The sequence below is a fragment of the Bufo gargarizans genome, chromosome 1, assembly GCF_014858855.1.
Source record: "Bufo gargarizans isolate SCDJY-AF-19 chromosome 1, ASM1485885v1, whole genome shotgun sequence".
Lineage (NCBI taxonomy): Eukaryota > Metazoa > Chordata > Amphibia > Anura > Bufonidae > Bufo > Bufo gargarizans.
This window is the reverse complement of record NC_058080.1, coordinates 36,692,937-36,718,676: the sequence shown is the minus strand read 5'-3', so window position 1 is coordinate 36,718,676 and position 25,740 is coordinate 36,692,937. Positions and strand designations below refer to the sequence as shown.

At 42.9% G+C, this 25,740-nt stretch overlaps 1 protein-coding gene across 1 annotated transcript; it reads right to left on the bottom strand.

Moving 5' to 3' along the window:
* Positions 1 to 6,625: 6,625 nt before the first annotated feature.
* On the bottom strand, positions 6,626 to 20,828 carry LOC122925095. Its single transcript, XM_044276648.1, has 2 exons — positions 19,747 to 20,828; positions 6,626 to 7,002 (listed from the first exon to the last, which is right to left on the bottom strand). The coding sequence occupies exons 1-2, from the start codon at positions 20,808 to 20,810 to the stop codon at positions 6,930 to 6,932; spliced, it is 1,137 nt and encodes a 378-aa protein (XP_044132583.1). The 5' UTR covers positions 20,811 to 20,828; the 3' UTR covers positions 6,626 to 6,929.
* Positions 20,829 to 25,740: the final 4,912 nt, after the last annotated feature.

The window sequence follows — 25,740 nt, the reverse complement described above, 5'->3', positions numbered from 1 at the left end:
CCATAGGTGAACAAATTGCCCTGCACCTGAGTACAAGGCCTAAGGCAATCACAAGTTGATTAACCCATGGCTGGCTCCCTAATCCACTTTGCTCTTGTGAGTCAGTATAATATGCGCCACTGGTCGGCGAAGTGCATAAGAAGCGCGTACTCGCGACCGTGTATCCCTTTGCGAACCTGCCCTCGTGCGTACGCACGGACGCATGATTGACTCAGCGCGAGTATGCGAGCGCGTGGACCCAGATGCGGAAACGGAAGTCGCAGGAGACACCGGAGACAACCCTGGCCGCGGCGTCTTGTCACTCGCCTGGCCACTCTGTCCCCGGGACTCCGACGGTCCTCCCCTCCGATGTCCACGCGAACGCATCTCCGCACTGGCTCGCAAAGGGGTCAGCGCTGGTGCATCAGAGACACGCATAACCTGTCCCGCAACTCCACGAGGACCCCTCTTGGTTCCCCTGGAGTGCAAAGCAGGTGAGGATCTTACAGTATGTAGTCTCTATTGAACTTCCTTCTTTTTTTCTCTCTAATTTCATCTTCTCTATTATGGATACGCCTCTTGATGTTATCTACTAACCCTACAATGTCGGGGTCATCTTTCCACGGACGCAGGTCTTCAAATAGTTGTTTTATAGTGTCATTTGTATTCATCAATCTTTGTTTCCTTTTCCTAATTATAAACTCTATTGTCTGCCGTGCAAAGTCATGTAGCATTTGTTTCCATTCTTCCATTATGTTATAATCTCCCATATCTCCTGATAGTGTTTTTTCAATTTTCAGACCTTTTGGAATTATATCGGATTCTAGATATTTTTCTAGGGATACAATTTCCCATAGATCTCTCATTTCCAATAGCAGCATGTTTTCTAGTTGTATTGTATTGTATGTATTGCTTTGTCTGTTCCATCCACACTGCACTGCTGCTGCTCCCAACTAAAAGGGAGATTTTTTCAGGCTGGTTCAAAATATCCACTCTTTCTTCTGACAATTAACACTTGTGAGTGTATAAATAAGGACAGGCATTCTGCCCCCATTAAGGTATAATTCTTGGATGCTTGAGCCCAACAAGCCACAGTTTTTCTCCCATAACACCATGTTTGTTTAACCCTTTCATGACCAAGGGTCATTGATGCCCCAGTGTCCAGGTCAAAATTTACAAATCTGACATGTGTTACTTTATGTGGTAATAGCTTTCGAACACTTTTACTTATCCACGCCATTCTGAGATTGTTTTCTCGTGACACATTGTACTTTATGACAGTCATATATTTGAGTCAATATATTTCACCTTTATTTATGAAAAGATCCCAAATTTTCCCAAAATTTTGAAAAATTCACAATTTTCCAAATTTCAATTTCTCTGCTTCTAAAACAGAAAGTCATACCTAATAAAATATTTATTACTTAACATTCCCCATATGTCTACTTTATGTTGGCATCATTTTGGAAATGTCATTTTTTTTTTTAGGACGTTAGAAGGCTTAGAAGTTTAGAAGCAATTCTTACAATTTTTAAGAACATTTCCAAAACCCACTTTTTAAGGACCAGTTCAGGTCTGAAGTCACTTTGTGGGGCTTAAATAGTGGATACCCCCATAAATGACCCCATTATAGAAACTACACCCCTCAAGTTACTCAAAACTGATTTTACAAACTTTGTTAACCCTTTAGGCGTTCCACAAGAATTAAAGGAAAATGGAGATGAAATTAAAAAATTTCACTTTTTTGGCAGATTTTCCATTTTATATATATTTTTTCTTTAACACATTGAGGGTTAACAGCCAAACAAAACTCAATATTTATTACCCTGATTCCGCGGTTTACAGAAACACCCCACATGTGGTCGTAAACTGCTGTATGGGCACACAGCAGTGCGCAGAAGAAAAGGAATGCCATACGGTTTTTGGAAGGTAGATTGTGCTGGATTGTTTTTCTGAACGCCATGTGTTTTTAATTTTTCTGCCGATCGTCTTGTGCAGGGGCTCGTTTTTTGCAGAAAGTGTTGAGGTTTTTATTGGCACCATTTTTGGGTACATAGGATTTTTTGATCATTCATTATTACACTTTATGGGGCAAGGTGACCCAAAAATTGGCTGTTTTGGAACAGTTTTCATTTATTTATTTTTACAGCGTTCATCTGAGGAGTTAGGTCATGTGATAGTTTTATAGAGAATATCAATACCTAATATGTATACTTTTTCTTATTTATTTAAGTTTTACACAATAATAGCATTTCTGAAACCCCAAAAATGATGTTTTAGTGTCTCTATAGTCTGAGAGCCATAGCTTTTTTACTTTTTGGGCGATTGTCTTAAATAGGGTATCATTTTTTGCGGGACGAGGGGATGGTTTGATTGGTACTATTCTGGGGGTCATAAGCCTTTTTGATCGCTTGCTGTTGCACTTTTTGTGATGTAAGGTGACAAAAATAGCTTTTTTGGCACAGTTTATATTTTTTTTATGGTGTTTATCGGACGGGGTTCATCATGTGATATATTTATAGAGACGGTCATTACAGACGCGGTGACACCTAATATGTGTATTTTATTTTATTTTTTCATTTTTTTATAGGAAAAGGCAATGTCTTTTTTTATTTACATTTTAATTTATTTATTGATTTATTTTTACTTTTATTATTTTCACTTTTTTTTATCAGTTCCCTCTTGGATCTTGAAGATCCAGTGGGGCTGATAGTTGTACAATACTTTACAATGCTCTTGCATTGCAAAGTATAATACTTCCAGATTGCCTGTAGGTGGCAGCACTGGACACCTTTGCCATGGCAACCATCGGGTGCTGCAATCACAGCGCTGCAGCCCCGATGGTGGAGAGAGGGAGCTCCTTCCCTCTGTTAACCTCATGGATGCCGCAACCGCGGCATCTATGGGGTTACAGGAGAGTGTCAGCATAGAGCTGACACTCTGCTGATGGCGGCGGCTCAGGAATGGAGCCGCCGCCATCACACACAGAATGGGGAATCGGGGGCAGCGCTGGAAGGGGGGGGATAAGTCGTGGGTACAGACTACAGGAGGGGCGGAGGGGCGGCTAGAAAATTAATGCAGGGGGCGGGGAGGGGGCGGATCGCATGGCAGGAAGGAGATGAGGGCACAGATCGGCGAGGCACAGAGAGGCACCATGGGCTTAGAGCGGCACAGATCGGGGGGGGGGGCATGAGGAACACTATCTGCTTTCAGGCTCTGATCTGCAGAGCGCAGATCAGAGCCTGAAACCGGCATTTTAACACTGCCGCGATCCGATTGGTTAGTCTGCACAGACTAACCAATCGGATCGATTGCCGGCAAGGTGCCACTCTGATTGGTCCCTTGCCGGCATTACTGCACTGTATGCTGTCCGTGACAGCATACAGGGCAGGGGCAGAAGCTTTAATCCAAGCGCTTTGCAGCGCTTGGATTAAAGAGCTGCCAGAACGTATATATACGTGGTAGCTGCACGGCGTATGTGCAGCTATCATGTATATATACAGATTGCAGTCGTGAAGGGGTTAAATACTATCTGCCCCCAATAAGGGACAATTTTTGGAAGCTTTGTTATATGAACAAATATAACACGTGTAACGGTGCACTGTGTTTTTAACCGCTTCATTACCATTAGCAATGGACCTATTTAACTGCAAATAACTATTTTCTGAGTCGACCTAAATTTATTTGATATTATTTTGCAAGGAAAAACTGTGAAAATTATGAAAAAAAATCAATATTTTTCTTTCTTGGCATTTTTTAACTGTTACAAAATATTTCAAAACAAACCTTCTCTAATTTTTTTTATGAAAGCAAAAAGGAAGAAAAGTGAGTATTGCTAAAACTAATAAATATGTTTTTTAATTTATTTTTTATAAAAAGAAAAATGGGGAGAAATGTGTGCGTGTGTGTACATAGTCTGCTATACTATTGCTAAAACTAGTAATTATAGCTATGTGTTTAATTTTTCTATTTTTTTAGCCTACTTTCTATTCATTTTATAATTATTTAGTTTTTTTTTTTTACTTTTTATGTAATTTTTAATGGAAAAAAAGTGACTAACTGTGGCAGGAAGGAGTTAATTCAGACTGCAAACTCACAGGTAATTTTACAGCCAGGTGTTTCCTTGCTAATTTTTACTCTTTACACTGTGATGAATTGTTGTAATTCCCAGCTACAACAGTGCCAGTGAGACCACTTTGTCTGGTCTCATGGATGCTTACTGTGACCACACGGTCACAGCTATCTGCAGTGCAATAGATCACCGGCAGATTGCACTGTAACCTGGTGCCTTTATACGCCAGGTTGCAGTTACAAGCCTACCACCACAACATATAAAATCATGTGGTGGTAGCAAAAGGTTAAACACGCTGCTTGTTAACACCGTCAACCATGCGTTTACCCATAGCTATGTATGTCAGTGTCACTTGGACATTATCTACTATTGCTGTCATTGCGTTCAAGAGCTTAAAAGTTAGGGGGGAGAAAAAGAGCAAATATTTGAAAAAAAGAAGAGATAATGAAGGCATAAAAAAGCTGAGTCCTAGGAGACCTCACAGTGTCATATATCAATTTTCAGGTCAATTGGACCTTATTTGATTTGTGTAGCATCGATTCAGACAAGAAGTAATTTTTTACTTTATTTGATGACACAAAACAAATTTTAAAAAGTTTGCTCAGTGAATTCTGGGTTAATAGAAGGGGGTCCTCTGTTCTGGATCCTCATCTCTTGCCGTTGGTATGGTTGATATGAAGGGACTCTATCTTGGTCCTGTCCATGGTTACACAAACAACCCATTGATGTGAATAGTTGCTGTGTAATGCTTAATTTCTCCTGTGGAGGCGCTGCAGAAAACTGAAAACTTACTGTTACAGATCACAGCTGATCACTGAGGTCCCAGAATATGATAGGGGGAAGATGACTGGCCGGAAATCCACAGAGCCCAGGTGTTCATGCATTGGGTGGAGGCCTCTGGAGTCAAAGTGCCTCTATCATCTGTGTCAGGATAACCTCCCCAAACCTATCCTCTTCAGGGGGATCATTGATTTTCATTGTAGAGATGACTGCCATGTCTTGGCCACTTGTAGAAGGTGGCATATTTATATTATATGTTATAGAGGACATGAAGAGGAGGGAGACCTCAGGAGAATTGGGGATAGAAGTCCTCACCACTTGTTGGATAATGTAAAGAATTACAGACCAAATTTGATGTAGGGTAGGGCACCTTGACAATATATAGGTCACAATGCCACCTGTCTCATCTGTAACAGGTATCGAGATGGATGGCTACCATTTATGAAGGACTGTTGGGGCACAATACCATCTCATCAGAATGTTAGAACTTTGACTTGTTAGAGATGACAGCTTTATGTGATGGTGCTTAGCACATCAGGCTTCTGTAAACTGATTACCTGGTCCAGTCTCCCAGACACCGCAAGATGGTAAAGGTAACTGGGAGCGAAAAGATGTCCTTATCTAATGGTAACTGCAAGTGGTGGAGGCATAATGAAGAAAGACACAATTGTCCGAAATCCATAAAAGTGCGAAAATGGTCATCAAGACGTCACATGTGATGATGGGGGACGTAGTCAAGGAGGAGGGGTGAGAAGGCTCCAAATTCCATGATTCCACCAATAAAGATTACAGATGACACCTCATTCTCTCTGAAACCAATCCCATAGCGATGAGTCCTAAACTGGCTTAATCAACAACACGTAGCCCGAGCGCGAAGATGCTTCTGCCCTCTAGTGGAAAAGCATCAAACAACCCGATGAGACATTAATATCCAGCAATGTCCCAGCACATCCACAGGAATAGACAGAAGGACCTTTTTATGATTTACTTTATGCTTCGTCTGATAGTCCAACCGGTCTGAGGACTACACCACCTGTAATCGTCAGGAAGGGGTTAATCTACAGATTATGGCCATTTTTACACTGCTGCTCCCCCATCAACCGCTTCTAAAAGAAAAAGAAGAAAACTCAGAGAGCCACGTGCAGCGTTATCTCCTGGGGTCTGAAAGGCGTCCTATAGAGCAGCCATCGCTGTTTTCAGTCTTGATTGTAGTGAAGCTTTTTGAAATATTTTAGGCTGAACAGAAAATTCTAGAAGAAAAGAGTGTCAGAGAGTAAGATATCGATAACGGCGTTTATTAGGAAAAGGAATTGATGATTAATAAATGATTAGAACATTCTACAAAAACATAGAAAATCCATAGAAAAGAAAGAGTAAAGTACTTGCGAAAGTTGCGAAAGTACTCATACCCAGGAAATGGCTCCAGGAAGACCCACCCACTATATCGGAGTGGAAAGCGGAATTATACAAAATTCAGAACTTTGAGAGACGTAAATGGACTGTCCTACACAATGTTGATAAATATGAAGATATATGGCGTAAATGGATAAACCATCTTTCAAAAGTTAATGATGACTTTGAAATTTGTCTAGGATGATTTATTCTTGTTGAATTAAAATGTTATCCTTGGCTCATAGATACATAATTTGTATATGCTCATGTTTTAGATACTTTAGATATTAAGGCTTCTATTAAATGACTGGTACTTTTCCATATTTTTGTTCTCCCCCCTCTCTCCCTTCCTCCCACCCTCCCTTCCCTTCTTATCCTACCCCCCTTACCGTTAACTTTTCCCACACCCAACCTTTTATTTTATAGTTCTACTTTATAAAATGTTTTTATTTATTTGACATTTTGTGCTACTATACAATTGTGGAAGTGTAACCTGATCTTAACTTTTTGTTTATGTAACAGTTGGAGTGAATTAACTCTGACGCATGTATATCTCATACACTTTCCTAAAATAAAGAAAATTTATAAGAAAAGGAAGAGTTAATGTGACGTCAACAAGATATAAGAAATCCAGAAAGTTACAAATAATCAATTATAAATCCAGTGATCAGTGAGGACGCCATGTGACGGCATATCTGCTGCTGCGTCATCTTCTCTTGTTTTGCTTCATTTTCTGAGATTTTTTTTCATATTTTTTTCTTTTTGGTGAAACTTGTGTCCTGGTAAGAGGAGGAAAAAAACAACTTAATTTTAAACTTTTAAAACATAAATCTATCTATTATCTATTATCTATCTATCCAGAAAAAAATGAGAGTTGGGCAGCACTGCAGTCTCTTGCGTATAGAGGAGACGATCCTGCTCCAAATGAATAAGTAGAAGAAATTCCACGGCACATCCGAGAGATAAAATAAATGGAGTGACTTTATTCACCAGGCATGCAACGTTTCGATCCGCTTCCTGGGATCTTTCTCAAGCAATGGCAAAGTAACATTGTGCTGTGTACATATTTATACAAGTCCATATAATCAATGAACCAATAATGAAATCAATCCAGTAATTAATCAATTGTGCAAAAATACAATAATTATCGCTTAAAACATAGTGTATATAGTGATTTACAATAACCATTATTCATGATATAATAAAGTGACAATAGTGCAATGATTCAACTTGCTTAAAGAATCATCGATATGGACATACATTCATATAACATAAAGTAATTCTCATGATTAAAACCCAATTCCTGTGTGCTGTGATTATCAAATACCTTACTGCAGGTGTGCGGATAAAAACAATCAGGGAAGAAAGGGGGGATCCAAGGGAGAGCGGGGGATGTGGTCCGCGTGGATGTCGGCGTGTTCATTTTCTTACTGCGCATGTCAAAGGACCTGTATAAGGCTTCAGGTCACATGATCACACAATCGGTCACGTGATTGGGGCTCCCATGTCACATGATGTCCTCTTTATTATCGCGAGACCGCATACTATGATGTGTGCTGCGTTCCACCAACTCAGAGGCGTGAAACGCAAGCCACATATTAGAAACCATCAACCTAATCCATACATCCCACTGGGAGGCGCAACATCCGACTGAGTCCATAGTCAAATCAGGTTGAAACTCAGGATCCAAAGTACGGTATTCAAAATAATTGAAATAGTCAGAGACAGCAAAAGAATCAATATAATGTCTATAATGATCAGGAATAACAGGAGGGTCAATATAGTATATATCAGTGGTGCCCAACCATTTTTCGTCTGAGGGCCGCACTAGACCGTATAAATTTTGCGGGGCGGAACCAGGTAGCTTTGCCAGAAAGAAATGCAAGTGCTGTGAGGGGGCACGTGTGAGCATTACTACTGTGAGGAGGGCACATATCAGGGAATAAATACTGTGAGGAGGGCACATATCAGGGCATAACTACTGTGAAGAGGGCACATATCTGGGCATAACTACTGTGAGGGGGCATGTGCGAGTATTACATCTGTGAAGAGGGCACATAGCTTGGCATTATTACTGTGAGGGGGCACATATCTGGGCATAACTACTGTGAGGGGGCACATAACAGGGTATAACTACTGTGAGGAGGGCACATATCAGGGAATAACTACTGTGAAGAGGGCACATATCAGGGCATAACTACTGTGAGGGGGCACGAGTGAGCATTACTACTGTGAAGAGGGCACATATCTTGGCATTATTACTGTGAGGGGGCACATATCTGGGCATAACTGTGAGGGGGCACATATCTGGGCATAACTACTGTGAGGGGGCACATATCTGGGCATAACTACTGTGAGGGGGCATGTGTGAGCATTACTACTGTGAAGAGGGCACATATCTTGGCATTATTACTGTGAGGGGACATGTGATGTATACATGTGTGTAATGTATGTAATGATCACACACTGCACTACATACATTACACACATGTATACATCACATACTGCGCTGTCACCTTCTTCTGCAGGTCTACCTTGATGTCTGGTCTTTAGGCTTCAGTCAGATCCTCCACCGCCATGCTTGCGCAGTGTGCCCGACACCACCAGGAGCAGGTCCCTCCTCCTTTCATCTCCCGCCGGCTTCTCCTACAGCAGGGCGCTCTATCGCTCCAGTGCCCGCCCAATCTTATCAATGAGGGGCTTAGCTAGAAATGACTGGGTCCCATAGCAAAAATAATTATGGGCCCCCCCTCCTGGATCTCCCACCCCCACATACCTATCGGACCTCCCACCCCTTCCAGAGCTCCCACCCCAACATCACCACACCCCTCTCTAGATCCCCCTCAGTGTCATCCACAGATTCCCCCCAGTGTCATCCACAGATTTCCCCCTCAGTGTCATCCACAGATACACCCCCCCAGTGTCATCCACAGATCCCCCCCTCAGTGTCATCCACAGATCCCCCCCTCAGTGTCATCCACAGATATACCCCCCTCAGTGTCATCCACAGATCCCCCCCTCAGTGTCATCCACAGATACACCCCCCCTCAGTGTCATCCACAGATCCCCCGCTCAGTGTCATCCACAGATACACCCCCCCTCAGTGTCATCCACAGATACACCCCCCTCAGTGTCATCCACAGATACACCCCCCCTCAGTGGCATCCACAGATCCCCCCCTCAGTGTCATCCACAGATCCCCCGCTCAGTGTCATCCACAGATACACCCCCCCTCAGTGTCATCCACAGATACACCCCCCTCAGTGTCATCCACAGATACACCCCCCCTCAGTGGCATCCACAGATCCCCCCCTCAGTGTCATCCACAGATCCCCCCCTTAGTGTCATCCACAGATACACCCCCCCCTCAGTGTCGTCCACAGATCCCCCCATCAGTGTCATCCACAGATATACCCCCCTCAGTGTCATCCACAGATCCCCCCCCCTCAGTGTCATCCACAGATACACCCCCCTCAGTGTCATCCACAGATACACCCCCCCTCAGTGGCATCCACAGATCCCCCCCCTCAGTGTCATCCACAGATATCCCCCCCTCAGTGTCATCCACAGATATCCCCCCTCAGTGTCATCCACAGATATCCCCCCCTCAGTGTCATCCACAGATACCCCCCCTCAGTGTCATCCACAGATATCCCCCCCTCAGTGTCATCCACAGATATCCCCCCTCAGTGTCATCCACAGATATCCCCCCCTCAGTGTCATCCACAGATATCCCCCCCTCAGTGTCATCCACAGATATCCCCCCTCAGTGTCATCCACAGATACACCCCCCCTCAGTGTCATCCACAGATATCCCCCCCTCAGTGTCATCCACAGATATCCCCCCTCAGTGTCATCCACAGATATCCCCCCCTCAGTGTCATCCACAGATATCCCCCCCTCAGTGTCATCCACAGATATCCCCCCCTCAGTGTCATCCACAGATATCCCCCCCTCAGTGTCATCCACAGATATCCCCCCCTCAGTGTCATCCACAGATATCACCCCCTCAGTGTCATCCACAGATATCCCCCCCCTCAGTGTCATCCACAGATATCCCCCCCTCAGTGTCATCCACAGATATCCCCCCCCCTCAGTGTCATCCACAGATATTCCCCCCCCCCCCCACCCAGAGCCGCTTCCTAGCTAATTTATTCACTGCACTTCCCTTTGTGAAATTGAAGAGAAGCGCCATAATCTCGCACAGGCGCACTGGCAGAGGCCAGGAAGATGGTGCATGTGCACTTCAATGCCTCTGCCAGTGCGCCTGTGCGAGATTACGGCGCTTCTCTTCAATTTCACAAAGGCAAGTGCAGTGAATAAATTAGCTAGGAGGCGGGGCTGGGCGGGGAGATTGCAGGCACAGGAAGCATCGCTTTGCTGCCTGTGCCGTTCGCAGCGCTCCCTGCGCTGATAAAGTCCAGGTCACTGCGCGGGACGCATGACATGGCTTCGCGGGCCACATTTGGCCTGCGGGCCATAGGTTGGGCATCACTGGTCTATATGATAGGCATACAATATTCTGGGATTTGAACTAATACCCAGAATGTGACCTGAAGCCTTATACAGGTCCTTTGACATGCGCAGTAAGAAAATGAACACGCCGACATCCACGCGGACCACATCCCCCGCTCTCCCTTGGATCCCCCCTTTCTTCCCTGATTGTTTTTAACCACACACCTGCAGTAAGGTATTTGATAATCACAGCACACAGGAATTGGGTTTTAATCATGAGAATTACTTTATGTTATATGAATGTATGTCCATATCGATGATTCTTTAAGCAAGTTGAATCATTGCACTATTGTCACTTTATTATATCATGAATAATGGTTATTGTAAATCACTATATACACTATGTTTTAAGCGATATTTATTGTATTTTTGCACAATTGATTAATTACTGGATTGATTTGATTATTGGTTCATTTATTATATGGACTTGTATAAATATGTACACAGCACAATGTTACTTTGCCATTGCTTGAGAAAGATCCCAGGAAGCGGATCGAAACGTTGCATGCCTGGTGAATAAAGTCACTCCATTTATTTTATCTCTCGGATGTGCCGTGGAATTTCATTTGGAGCAGGATCGTCTCCTCTATACGCAGGAGACTGCAGTGCTGCCCAACTCTCATTTTTTATCTCATAGCTATCTATCTCTTATCCATCTTTATCTATCTATTATCTATCTATCTTCTATCTATCTATTATCTATATGTCTCATATCTATCTATTATCTATCTATCTATCTATCTATCTATTATCTATCTATCTATTATCTATCTATCTATCTATCTATCTATTATCTATATGTCTCATATCTATCTATTATCTATATCATATGTATCTATGTATTTATCTATATCTATCTCTCATCTATCTATTTATCTACAGTGGGATGTGAAAGTTTGGGCAACCTTGTTAATTGTCATGATTTTCCTGTATAAATCGTTGGTTGTTACGATACAAAATGTCAGTTAAAGGGAACCTGCCACCAGTTTTATGGTGTCCTAACTAAGGGCAACATAAATAAGTGACTGATTCTCTTAGCAAAATGCTGGGTCCCTTTCTTTAATTGACTCAGTCAATCTGCCAACATCTTGTATTGAAAAGCTCCAGCTGATAATGATGAGTCCTGAATATTCATGAGCTCCTGACTCTCCCCGCCCACCTGCTGCTGATTGACAGTTTGTTTCCAGCAGGTGGGCAGGGGAGTGGCTATAGCTGTTAATTAAATATACGCTGGACTCAATGACATCACGCCGGACTCCAATCAGCTCATTAGCATGCGGCATCTTTGTGCGTATATTATGAGGCAACCATCTGTCACACCAGTAAGTGAATACATCTAAGGCACTTTTTAGTAGTTAATGATTGTATATAATTAGTTAGATTATAATCAAATATCCACATGACAGGTTCCCTTTAAGTATATCATATAGGAGACACACACAGTGATATCTGAGAAGTGAGATGAAGTTGATTGGATTTACAGAAAGTGCTATAATTGTTTAAAAAAAATTAGGCAGGTGCATAAATTTGGGCACCACAAAAAAGAAATGAAATCAATATTTAGTAGATCCTCCTTTTGCAGAAATCAGCCTCTAAACGCTTCCTGTAGGTTCCAATGAGAGTCTATATTCAGGTCTGGGGACTGAGATGGCCATTCCAGAACGTTGTACTTGTTCCTCTGCATAAATGCCTTAGTGGATTTTGAGCAGTGTTTAGGGTCGTTGTCTTGTTGAAAGATCCAGCCCCGGCACAGCTTCAGCTTTGTCACTGATTCCTGGACATTGGTCTCCAGAATCTGGTGATACTGAGTGGAATCCATGCGTCCCTCAACTTTGACAAGATTCCCAGTCCCTGCACTGGCCACACAGCCCCACAGCATGATGGAACCACCACCATATCTTACTGTAGGTAGCAGGTGTTTGTCTTGGAATGCTGTGTTCTTTTTCCTCCATGCATAACGCCCCTTGTTATGGCCAAATAACTCAATTTTAGTTTCATCAGTCCACAGCACCTTATTCCAAAATAAAGCTGGCTTGTCCCAATGTGCTTTAGTCCACCTCAAGCGGCGGAGAAAAGGCTTCCTCTGCATCACTCTCGCATACGGCATCTCCTTGTGTAAAGTGCGCCGAATGGTTGAACGATGCACAGTGACTCCATCTGCAGCAAGATGATGTTGTAGGTCTTTGGTGCTGGTCTGTGGGTTGACTCTGACTGTTCTCACCATTCCAACGAGGGTCAGCCGGCACTCCGTTTGTAGGCGTGGTGCACGAGTCCAGGGCCGAAGTCCAAGTACAAGTGAAAGAAAAGACCGGCACTCACTTATCTTCAAAGGTTTTTTTCTTTTTATTTGCCACACATAAATATGTTCAGTGACGCGCGTTTCAGCTCTGTTGCGAGCCTTTCTCAAACCAATGGCATATAACGAAGTCATACAATACAGGTGATTTAAATAGACCGCCAAAGCGGAAATGACATCATGTAGTCATGGTAATTTAGACAAACAAAAATGGAGTAAAAAGGTAAAAAAAGAAAGAAAGAAGAAAGAGCAAAGGGGAGGGAACAAAAGAAAAGGGGAAACACAAAATAACAATTTAAATAATCAGATACACGTGAGAAACAGCCCAATCGCAACAGCATCAATGAGAATGATAGCAATCATAAATTCTTTAGAAGTTCTCTAGATATTCGTACTAGCTTGCAATTCAGATGATGCGGTTGGGGGGTTCCTCACGTTTTCTGTAAAATACAAGAAAACAAAGTATAAATTTGACATACATGTAGGAGAAACAGACATCTACAGAAAGCTTTGGAGATCATAGTCCCGGTTTAACCCCATGGGTTCCAGTGTCTGAAGTGTATGAATCCAATAGGATTCACGCTTCTTTAGCATTTTCAAGCGATTACCGCCTCTACGAGGTTGTTGTACCTGCTCAATGATTTGGAAGCGCAATTGCGCAATATTGTGCTTACAGCGATCAAAGTGATGAGGGACGGGTAGGAGTAAATTATTTTTTCTAATAGTGGACTTATGCTTAGAGAAGCGGTCCTTCATGCGCATGGATGTTTCACCTATATATAACAGTCCACAAGGGCACTTGAGTAAATATATGATGAAACTACTATTGCATGTGAAAAAGCCTCGAACTGGAAAGCGCTTGCCTGTATGGGGATGCGTAAAATATTCCCCTTTAATTACACTTGAACAGTGTATACACCCTAGGCAAGGGAATGTGCCCTTTCTAGGAGTTGATAAAGTCTGCTGACGCTTCTCAGTTTGAGCACTGCCCACATCCGCCCTTACCACCATATCGCGGATATTTTTGTTACGCTTATAGCACAATAGTGGAGGATTTTTAAACTCCTCAATGGAGGGATAAGCCCTTGACAATATATTCCAATGTTTAGAAAAAATAAGTCGACACCTGTTCACCCATGGGTGGAACTTAGTAACGAACGGTATACGCGACCCCCTAGACTCCTGTTTAGGGGTCAAGGAGGTAACCCTACTCCTCTCACTATCCAGCAGTGCTGTGGGATACCCTCTATTCTCAAATCTCATAGACATTTCATCAAGACGTTTTTCTTTCACTTCAGTATTAGAGACAATCCTACGTACCCTTTGAAATTGGGAATGGGGTAAGGCTTTTTTTACTGTGGGAGGATGATAACTTGAGAAATGGAGAAGAGAATTTTTGTCGGTATTTTTAATATACAAATCAGTCACAATTGACCCACCTGCACCCTTAATGACCAGGGTGTCTAAAAAATTAATCTCATGATCACTATAATGTAAAGTAAACTGCAGCTCGGGCCAAATTGAGTTCAGAAATTCTGAAAAGGCACGAAGGGATCGAATGCCGCCCCGCCATACACAAAACACGTCATCGACGAATCTTCGCCAAAAAATACAATGAGTTTTAAATAGATCATTGGTGTAAATATACTTGTCTTCAAACCATGACATGTATGAGTTTGCATATGGCGGTGCGGCATTCGAGCCCATCGCGGTCCCACAGCACTGCTGGTAGTAGGTGTCCTGAAATAAAAAATAATTCTCAGTTAAAATAATTTCAAGAAGTTTCAGAAAGAATTCTTTGGCACCTTCACTGTGAGAGGAGAAGGATAGAAGCCACTCTACAGCCCGTATACCCTTCCAGTGAACAATAGAAGTGTACAGAGAACAAACATCGAAGGTAACTAACAAATCATCATCCTGTAACACCAGGGTCCCAACCTCACGCAAAAATTGATTCGTATCAAGCAGGAAAGACGGCATGTTTTTGGTCAGGGGTGTCATAACCTTTTCAAGCAAAATAGCTGGTGGAGACAAAATAGAGTCAGTCAAGGCCACAATAGGCCGACCCGGTGGTTGGGACAAAGATTTGTGCACTTTGGGCAGTGTATAGAACACTGGTGTTACAGGATGATGATTAATCAGATATTCCCCCAATTTGGGGTCAATGATCTGCTGTGCAATAAATGTATCAACCAAAGTACACAATTTCTTTTTTATAATGTATACCGGATCGCCGTCTTAAGGCACATTTCTCAGGCTTGCAGTCCACTAATGTTGAAAAAAGCGCAAGTACAGCAACCACCAGCGACACTGGCTTATCATTGAAGGATTTTGGACTGAGAACCAAGAGTCATTTTCAACCACCTAAGTGTTATCATCCTGTTGAAACGTTTATTTTATTGGTCCAACGTGACATGTCAAAATCTCTGCAGGAGATACGGCAGGGTGGATTTCATGTTAACCACAACTTGTCGCGCATTGAGAAGCAGGCTATCGATAACTTATTGGGGGACGATAGCCTGATTTTCAAGCCTGCTGACAAGGGGGGTGCTCTTGTCCTTATGGACAAGGAGTATTATGTCAGTGAAATTTTGGGCCAGTTGGCCAATACCGTTGTATATCGTCCTTTGGACGGCGATCCGGTATACATTATAAAAAAGAAATTGTGTACTTTGGTTGATACATTTATTGCACAGCAGATCATTGACCCCAAATTGGGGGAATATCTGATTAATCATCATCCTGTAACACCAGTGTTCTATACACTGCCCAAAGTGCACAAATCTTTGTCCCAACCACCGGGTCGGCCTATTGTGGCCTTGACTGACTCTATTTTGTCTCCACCAGCTATTTTGCTTGAAAAGGTTATGACACCCCTGACCAAAAACATGCCGTCTTTCCTGCTTGATACGAATCAATTTTTGCGTGAGGTTGGGACCCTGGTGTTACAGGATGATGATTTGTTAGTTACCTTCGATGTTTGTTCTCTGTACACTTCTATTGTTCACTGGAAGGGTATACGGGCTGTAGAGTGGCTTCTATCCTTCTCCTCTCACAGTGAAGGTGCCAAAGAATTCTTTCTGAAACTTCTTGAAATTATTTTAACTGAGAATTATTTTTTATTTCAGGACACCTACTACCAGCAGTGCTGTGGGACCGCGATGGGCTCGAATGCCGCACCGCCATATGCAAATTCATACATGTCATGGTTTGAAGACAAGTATATTTACACCAATGATCTATTTAAAATCTCATTGTATTTTTTGGCGAAGATTCGTCGATGACGTGTTTTGTGTATGGCGGGGCGGCATTCGATCCCTTCGTGCCTTTTCAGAATTTCTGAACTCAATTTGGCCCGAGCTGCAGTTTACTTTACATTATAGTGATCATGAGATTAATTTTTTAGACACCCTGGTCATTAAGGGTGCAGGTGGGTCAATTGTGACTGATTTGTATATTAAAAATACCGACAAAAATTCTCTTCTCCATTTCTCAAGTTATCATCCTCCCACAGTAAAAAAAGCCTTACCCCATTCCCAATTTCAAAGGGTACGTAGGATTGTCTCTAATACTGAAGTGAAAGAAAAACGTCTTGATGAAATGTCTATGAGATTTGAGAATAGAGGGTATCCCACAGCACTGCTGGATAGTGAGAGGAGTAGGGTACCTCCTTGACCCCTAAACAGGAGTCTAGGGGGTCGCGTATACCGTTCGTTACTAAGTTCCACCCATGGGTGAACAGGTGTCGACTTTATTTTTTCTAAACATTGGAATATATTGTCAAGGGCTTATCCCTCCATTGAGGAGTTTAAAAATCCTCCACTATTGTGCTATAAGCGTAACAAAAATATCCGCGATATGGTGGTAAGGGCGGATGTGGGCAGTGCTCAAACTGAGAAGCGTCAGCAGACTTTATCAACTCCTAGAAAGGGCACATTCCCTTGCCTAGGGTGTATACACTGTTCAAGTGTAATTAAAGGGGAATATTTTACGCATCCCCATACAGGCAAGCGCTTTCCAGTTCGAGGCTTTTTCACATGCAATAGTAGTTTCATCATATATTTACTCAAGTGCCCTTGTGGACTGTTATATATAGGTGAAACATCCATGCGCATGAAGGACCGCTTCTCTAAGCATAAGTCCACTATTAGAAAAAATAATTTACTCCTACCCGTCCCTCATCACTTTGATCGCTGTAAGCACAATATTGCGCAATTGCGCTTCCAAATCATTGAGCAGGTACAACAACCTCGTAGAGGCGGTAATCGCTTGAAAATGCTAAAGAAGCGTGAATCCTATTGGATTCATACACTTCAGACACTGGAACCCATGGGGTTAAACCGGGAGTATGATCTCCAAAGCTTTCTGTAGATGTCTGTTTCTTCTACATGTATGTCAAATTTATACTTTGTTTTCTTGTATTTTACAGAAAACGTGAGGAACCCCCCAACCGCATCATCTGAATTGCAAGCTAGTACGAATATCTAGAGAACTTCTAAAGAATTTATGATTGCTATCATTCTCATTGATGCTGTTGCGATTGGGCTGTTTCTCACGTGTATCTGATTATTTAAATTGTTACTTTGTGTTTCCCCTTTTCTTTTGTTCCCTCCCCTTTGCTCTTTCTTCTTTCTTTCTTTTTTTACCTTTTTACTCCATTTTTGTTTGTCTAAATTACCATGACTACATGATGTCATTTCCGCTTTGGCGGTCTATTTAAATCACCTGTATTGTATGACTTCGTTATATGCCATTGGTTTGAGAAAGGCTCGCAACAGAGCCGAAACGCGCGTCACTGAACATATTTATGTGTGGCGAATAAAAAGAAAAAAACCTTTGAAGATAAGTGAGTGCCGGTCTTTTCTTTCACTTGTTCTCACCATTCGTCGCTTCTGTCTATCCGAGATTTTTCTTGGTCTGACACTTCGAGCCTTAACTTGAACTGAGCCTGTGGTCTTCCATTTCCTCAATATGTTCCTAACTGTGGAAACAGACGGCGGAAATCTCTGAGAGCTTTCTGTATCCTTCCCCTAAACCATGATGGGGAACAATCTGTGTCTTCAGGTCACTTGAGAGTTGTTTTGAGACCCCCATGTTGCTACTCTTCAGAGAAAATTAAAAGAGGAGGGAAACTTACAATTGACCCCCTTAAATACTCTTTCTCATAATTGGATTCACCTGTGTAGGTAGGTCAGGGGTCACTGAGCTTACCAAGCCAATCTGAGTTCCAATAATTAGTTCTAAAGGTTTTGGAATCAATAAAATGACAACAACAGAGACCACGTGTCTGCACCGGCCTGATTGTGTTTAAACAATTATAGCACTTTCTGTAAATCCAATAAACTTCATCTCACTTCTCAGATATCACTGTGTGTGTCTCCTATATGATAGATTTACCTGACATTTTCTATCGTAACAACCAACGATTTATACAGGAAAATCATGACGATTAACAAGGTTGCCCAAACTTTCGCATCCCACTGTATATCTATCGATCTGTCTCTCTGAGCAACTGCACAAGAGTTTACAATACACCTCCTTGGCCTCGTATGCCTCCTTAGCTCCCTCATACAGTAGTTATACTCCCATAGTCTCTGGTGAAACCCATGTGATATTCATAAAATATAAAAGAAAAACCTAGTCCCATTCCCCCGATGAACGAAGCACATATCACGCTTTTCCCAGCAGCAGGAGCAATGAAGTGACATCATTGCACCTGCCGAGCTGAGCAAGAGAACACACGGGCCAGGGATGGATGACAAATACAGCAGCTAGACTCGGCCCCAAATTCAGGGTTTGAGTCTAGCTGCTGTGCCTCTCACCCAGTAGAGACACACATAGAGTAATCTTTATTGTGTATGTGTTCTGGTATGCAAGGCCTGATGGCCCTGGCCCCTGTGCTAATGTGGACCCTGGAGCAGCGTCTATGGCTGCTATGGTGGTGCTTCCACCCCTGCTAGTGGGGTTTTGGTGTACTAAAAGTGGGAAACTTGTATGAGGTACAAGGTTCAGGAAGCTTCAGGATGAGCTTTGCGAAAATGGTGGAGTATATTGTCTGCAGACTACTTTAAAAGGATTTCCATCTTTGAAAATGGCAATGATGCTATTAAAATAATAATAGATGCCTTCAGTCCAGAATCTCCTTCATTCCATCATCACCGCCCCGATCCTCCAGCCGAGCTGAAGCAGTGGGAGGATGGGAGCAGCAGTGCTGGAGCAGAGGGGGCTGGCAGTGGGGAATATGACTGTAATACCGTTAACCAGACTGGTGAAGCACACGTCTACCTGCATTCTTACTCATTGTATAACTTTTTGATGTATGTTCAATCATGAAAATTGTACATTTTATCTACAATTTCAAAACTTTTGGAATGAAAATGGACATTTTATGGACCCTAAATTTAATTCTTTATCATGAAATTACACAAAATGTTAACCTCTGCAACTAACAAAAACGCTAATTGTCATCAAACTGAAATCTTCTCAGTAAATGTCTTGATAAATGACAACGTTTTCACACCAGTCAAATGCTGGGCTACGTCTCAGACTGAGCTTCTGTCTCATTTTATTTGTAATACAAAATGCAATTTTGTGCCGTAAAATGTTAGCCCTCAGGGTAATTACTGATGAAATGTGGTCCTCATCATTGTGATCGGAGCTGTGATCTAGAACATGTTTTTATCAGAGGTCACTTATTACACGTGTCTCTTACCTACAATCCAGAGATGACCTCTTCATCTTCTTCTTATATGTTCTAATTACTTCTCTTGCTTGGTATTTCTGAATTGGATCCTCTCTTAAGAAGGGCTGCAGTGCGTGACAAGGTGTCAGGTTCCGAAGTATATAGTGGTGTGGGATCTTGAGTTCTCTATCACTTGGGAGGTAGAAAGCCAACACCAGGTGGTTCCACACACATCTAGGCACATAAGGACGCTCTTTACGAAAGGGTCTGGATTCTTCCTGCAGGTCACAGCTTCTATCTGAGCAGGAATTCCCAGATATACTTAAAAGTAAGGAATTGGAGGTAGATTCTGGTCTCCAGTACAAGGTCTCATCCATCCAAGAGACAACATATGGATTATGGGATCTATTTGGCTTGTTCGGTACCAACGGAAGCTCATTGAAGTTCTCAGTATCAATGTCAGGACTATGCACTAGGATGTAATGGGCAATCTCCTGCTTGTAGATATCAGTGCCCAGTATCCTGAGTTGGGGTTCTCTACCCTTACAGTGCTGTGTCTTGTATCTAGATAACAGAACAGACAGAGGGAAAGAGAATTTAAAGTTCCCATAACGAGAAGCCGATTTATCAAATGCTGGAGAGTTAGCAAATTGTTCCATCATCTCTTCATGGAAAGTCTCAATGTCTTCTGCTTTCACCATGCTCCTCATTGTCTCATAAGCCTGGTGACGAGCCTTCTGAATGTCATCTGAGGAGATATCTGCACTCCAGAAGAAAAGGCTATTAAATTCAGGTCTTTCATGTTCCCTTCCCTTGAACGATTGAGAGTCCAGAATTTGTCTTGCACCTGCCTGAGATGTGATATGCTGAAGAGCATAGACAGGGAATTCCAGAGGAACATGTAGAAACTCATCAGATATCACACTCTCAATATTGCTCTTCATGGTTTTCCCTGCAGTTTTTATATCCTCTAAAGATAGTAAACACGTATGAACCATTTTAATGGTAAGAAATTTTCCTCTTTGATAGTAGCCTCTGATTCTTTTAGGTGTTCCTATTATTCTTAAATTCATCTGCAGAGAAACTGAAGACATCTCTCCTGACGATGCTGCCACCTCCCTCTGTCTCACGCTCTCTGTTCTTTTCTCTCACAGGACAAAGGAATTAAAGAAATTTTTATCCAAACAGGAAATGACAAATCTTCAAAAGCCAAATGTGAATCCACAGCACAGAAGAAAACATTCATAAGTCCTACATGATATAACCATTAGATAAATAGGATTTCAATCTGTGCAGCAGAATATAAGGCAGAAGGGTCATTGCAAACAAAAAACATTTGTTCATCTTTTATCATAGCTCCCTGTACCAGTTTTTGGTGTAAAAAAGTCATACAGCACTGTTGTGTGAAATTTGTGGGCCTACATTTAGGTTTACACCATGTTTTACGTCATTCTCGCCACTGTGGAGTGACGGGTGGGGTGGGCCATGGGCCCTGACATTTACGCCTGCTTCTCGCCACTGTGGAGTGGCGGGGGACCCAGAGGAGGTGGTTAGTATTGATTTTCAGAAAAAGGGCAGACTACCTTGTTCCTCCCCTCTTGGTAGGAATGGACTTCCTGCCAGGAGGGGGAGTTCTTGTTTAGCAATCGAGAGGAGAGGAAGCACAATGCAGAGCTCCTGGAAGAAGATTCTCCAGAGAGACCAACAAAATTCCATTCAAGAAAGCACCTGATAGACAAGACAGCAAAATAATCAGCCTAATATAACTTTACAGGCACTGCAGCAGAGGGACTACAGCTCAATTACCAATACCACCACCAGGCCAGATAAAGTCATTAATCACTAAGAAAAATGCCACCACTAAAGGATGGACTGTATGTAGTACCCCAGACCTGGGGTACTACTATTGTGTTCTTCAATTGCTGCATTTTATATTTCCTATATGTAATGTCATGTATTTTACGTCTACCATGTCATTTTATTGAGCAGAAGAGGTACTGGTTGGCAATGGCTGTCTGTAATAGGGTTTACTACCCTGTTCCACGCCTCTTGGTAGAGTATGCTGGTCCAACTTCCGGCCAGACAGGGGAAGCCTGGAGTAGATATTCAGTCTAGAAGTGCTAGGAGGAGAGGGGACATGAAAGGTCCTGTCCTGATAGTTGGGAAATTGCTCATGTCACCCTCTCTTAAGAACTGTATCAAGGTTTAGGATACATATATCTCTCTCCTGCCAGAACATTCCAAAAAACAAGTGATCGGTGAAATACGGCTGTAAAGACAATGCTGCAAGGTGAGGGATGGCTGCCAAGCCACCCGAAACCACACAATAATAAAAATAAGCCATGGGCGTTCAAACACAAACATAGCCACAATGGCTCTATTGAACTACATGAAGCAGCATCAACAGTTACTGTGAGAAAATAGAGGTGGCTGCCAGCGAGTGTCCTCCTTCGCCCGGTGTCTTTTGCGGCAGCCAGGCCACATCCACAAGCAGTACATGGTCTTTCATATCATCACTTACTGCCTATCCTATTCAGACTCTTCCTCATCTGCTCTATCATCAGCCATTGATAACACAATGTTTGGTCAGGAAGAATTTCTATGAGACAAGCAATCCGCTTGTGTGCAATCTGAACTCCCACCAAGCCAAGTTGCTGGCAGTGCAGTTGCAGTGGCCAGGTACAGGTGGATGAATATCCTGTATTTGTCGTGACGCCAATTGCAGCGTGCGCAGGGTACTATCCCAGGGCCCTTCCAAAGGTGTTATAACGCACGTCCCAGACTAGGAATGCCAGAGTGTTGTGAATGGCCTATAATGTCTCTGTGGTGGGACTCCTGGCTCACTTGAAATAAATAATTTGAATGTAGTGATAGTAGGAGTAATAGAGAAACTTTGCAGAAGAAAGGATGTCCAGACCTTTAGATGAAGTTCAAACGTTGCTTTACTTGAAATAACTTGCATCCAAGCGGCATACAGCTTTGGTTTCTTGGTCCCAGCAGGTTTTGGCAATCATCGGCAGGAATAAGTACTTCTGCTTTAAATGTGGAGCTTGCAGGATAAAACGTCTGCTTGGTGGCTCTGTAGTTGTGGCAGGGTTAGCTTCTGTACTTATCTGTACCTTCTGCTTTGTGGGGACAGACTAGCTGAGGAGAAATTGGCTTCTCCTAGGTCTCTGGACTTATCTCACAAATAGATTCTCAGGGGATGTTTTCTTCCTGGAACTTCCTGGAGGTTGTCTGTAGTTTTCTGCTTTTCTCATCCAGCTGGGCTGAAGGAGCTCAGACTGGGAATATGGCCAAGTCTCAGCTGAGACTAGGTCCTTGCTGTCTTCCCTATGCAGAGGGTTACTCAATCTGGTTCTAACTGGATTTTCCCTCCCTTGCTGCAGGAAGCCGGCTTAGCCCACCTCTCTCCAGAAAGGGGGGTGGGGGGCAGAATACAACATGATTGTTCAACTCTGAACTGCCATAACATTAAGACTATGTCTGCCAATGATGCTGCCACTTACTGGTAACCAGGTAAATGACTTGAATATAGGTTTATGCACATTTGTGGAGGACATAGGCAAAATCACATCTGATGACAGTGTAAAAGCTCTTAGGAGATAATAGAGGGGTAGAGGTGTGTAGTAACACAAGTCTGGGGTGTTACATTCCCCCTTACTTTGAGTTAAGCAGTCCTTGGCTTGTGCTTAGGATAAGACGATAAGCTCTGGGGAACCCAATTAATTTCAACATGCTGAATGAGATACATATAAAGACATATGAAGACAAACATAAAACAGCTACCCTAAGGTTCCTGCCCGCACTTATTAACAGTTTCCCTCTTGGTATACCCAGTGAACCAAAGGTCTGCACTAAGCAATCATTATTTGCTTTCTTTTGAGCTCTAGTACGAAGAAAGCATGGGGGTGTCTTTACTCTGTAGTCCCACCATTGTGTAATGAATTACCCGCATATAGAAGGGTGGCTTTATCCTGTATTCCCTTCCCTGCACCAAAGTCTGAAAATAAGGCTTATAGCACGATCACTATGGTGACTATGGGTAGCTAAATGGCTCTAAGGCGGTGCACTAGGGTTTAAGCAAATGCACAGACGGGGAAGGTATCCGCTTCTCCGAACGCTTCTGGCAATATCAGGAGGAGGGTATAATAATCCCATAGAACTCCTGGAGAAAACCCAGGATGGGGGTTTAGTAGTCCCATTTCCAATCCTGGCTCATATAAAAAACAGGAAGAATATTATTCCCCTAGCCATTTCATGAAGCAGCAGGGTTACCCTTGTAGTTGCTGGACCTGCCTGGGACTTACCACTTGGTTATACCTGGGTACCTAGGATACATGACACCAGGAGTAGGCCGCTAGTATTAAGCATCCGCAGAGGCAGTCCGTATAAAGAGAACAGAGCTGTAAAGCAAAGTGACACAAAAGAAAGATGCTACTGATCTGACTAAGTGCAAAAGTTTGTGAAATTTCACAAAAAGTGCATAGATTCACATTGTGGCACCTGGAAAAGAATACACACAAATGGGCATAACTGCTTGAACTGGAGGTGCCATAACTGCTTAACTGCAGGTGCCATATTCGATTTCGTCGAAATCGAATATTCGTCATTATTCTAGTTATCGCGATTAATATGCGATTTAAATAATCGCGTATTGCGATTTTGAACTTAAAGGCTACTCTCCTATTGAAATAGCAATGCGATTAATTCAAGTTATAATAATCGAATTTCGATTTCAACTTAGCACTGCTATATTCCATATTCGTTAATTCTAGCCTAATATGGAATATAGCAGTGCTAAGCTAAAATCGAAATTCGATCAATTCAAGTTATAATAATCGAATTGCGATTTCAACTTGGACCTGGTTTACTATGGTTGGCTTGGTAGAATTAGCGAATATGACGAATATATTCGTTGTATTCCACAAATCGAAGATAACGAAGTATTCTGCATCTTCGTTTTTGCTACCTATTCATCAACTTTGCGAATTCTAGCAATCATATAGGAAAGTTTACTATAGAGACAGCTAAGTTTAATTCGCTATGCGGGTATTATCAGGTATTATAATTATTCTATTTTTAAAAAAAGCAAAGTAATATAATCGCATAGCGATTATGACATTCGTCATATTTGCTAATTCTACCAAGCCAACCACAGTAAACCAGGTCCAAGTTGAAATCGCAATTCGATTATTATAACTTGAATTAATCGGATTGCGATTTCATCTTTAGCACTGCTATATTCCATATTAGGCTAGAATTAACGAATATGGAATATAGGAGTGTTAGGATCGCCGGGCTGGGGGTCGTCCAAGACTTGCTTAACCCATTCCTCCACTGCCGTTTTATATTCCCACTGACTTTGGGCATGGCAAGTGATTTCGAGAAAGACCTTGGATTGAGGTGGCTTGGTTTGGGTTCGGTTTGCTGGGCAGCAGAGTGGAAACTCCAGCCGCCTTCGCCGCGCCAGCGGGCGTGCAGAGCGGGACCTCTCTGGGCCTAGTAGGTAAGTCGGGTACCACTGGGTGCGGTGCAGGGGCAGCTACAGGTTGGACCGGGTCTCAGGGAGCGGGGCTGCTACTATCTGATATCGCGGCCGGGCGGCCGATTCCGGTGTCTCCTGCCGGTCATCGTCGGCGGTCGCGGCTGTCTTCGGAACAGCGGTCAACTCCTCCGAGGAAGCAGCTGGTTCCTGGGCCAGGACATCGGTCGCTGGCGATGACTATAGAGCGCTTGAGACTTGAGTAGCCTTGTCAATGGCTTCTGCAGCAGCAGGTTCAAGAACGGCAGCCATCTTTACATAAGCTGCGGCCGTCTCGCCACCAGACGAGGAATCCACAGCCTCCAGGGGTAAACCAAAGGCACTGGGGCCAGCTCTCTTCCCGAGCTGGGAGAACCGGATCTCCGGTGGGTGAGTCTCATAGACAAGTTCTCCCTGCACAGCCATTTGATCCCATTTTGGTTTTGGGAGCGCCATCTTCCTCGGCTCCTAGGTCAGGCTGAATGCAGGAAGTGAGGGTG

Bases quoted from the DNA above. Each gene is read 5' to 3' on its own strand.
- LOC122925095 (XM_044276648.1), bottom strand. From the start codon at position 20,810: ATGTCTTCAGTTTCTCTGCAGATGAATTTAAGAATAATAGGAACACCT. The intron at 7,003-19,746 runs GTAAGAGACACG...TCCTCTTACCAG, and splicing joins AGGTCATCTCTGGATTGTAG to GACACAAGTTTCACCAAAAA.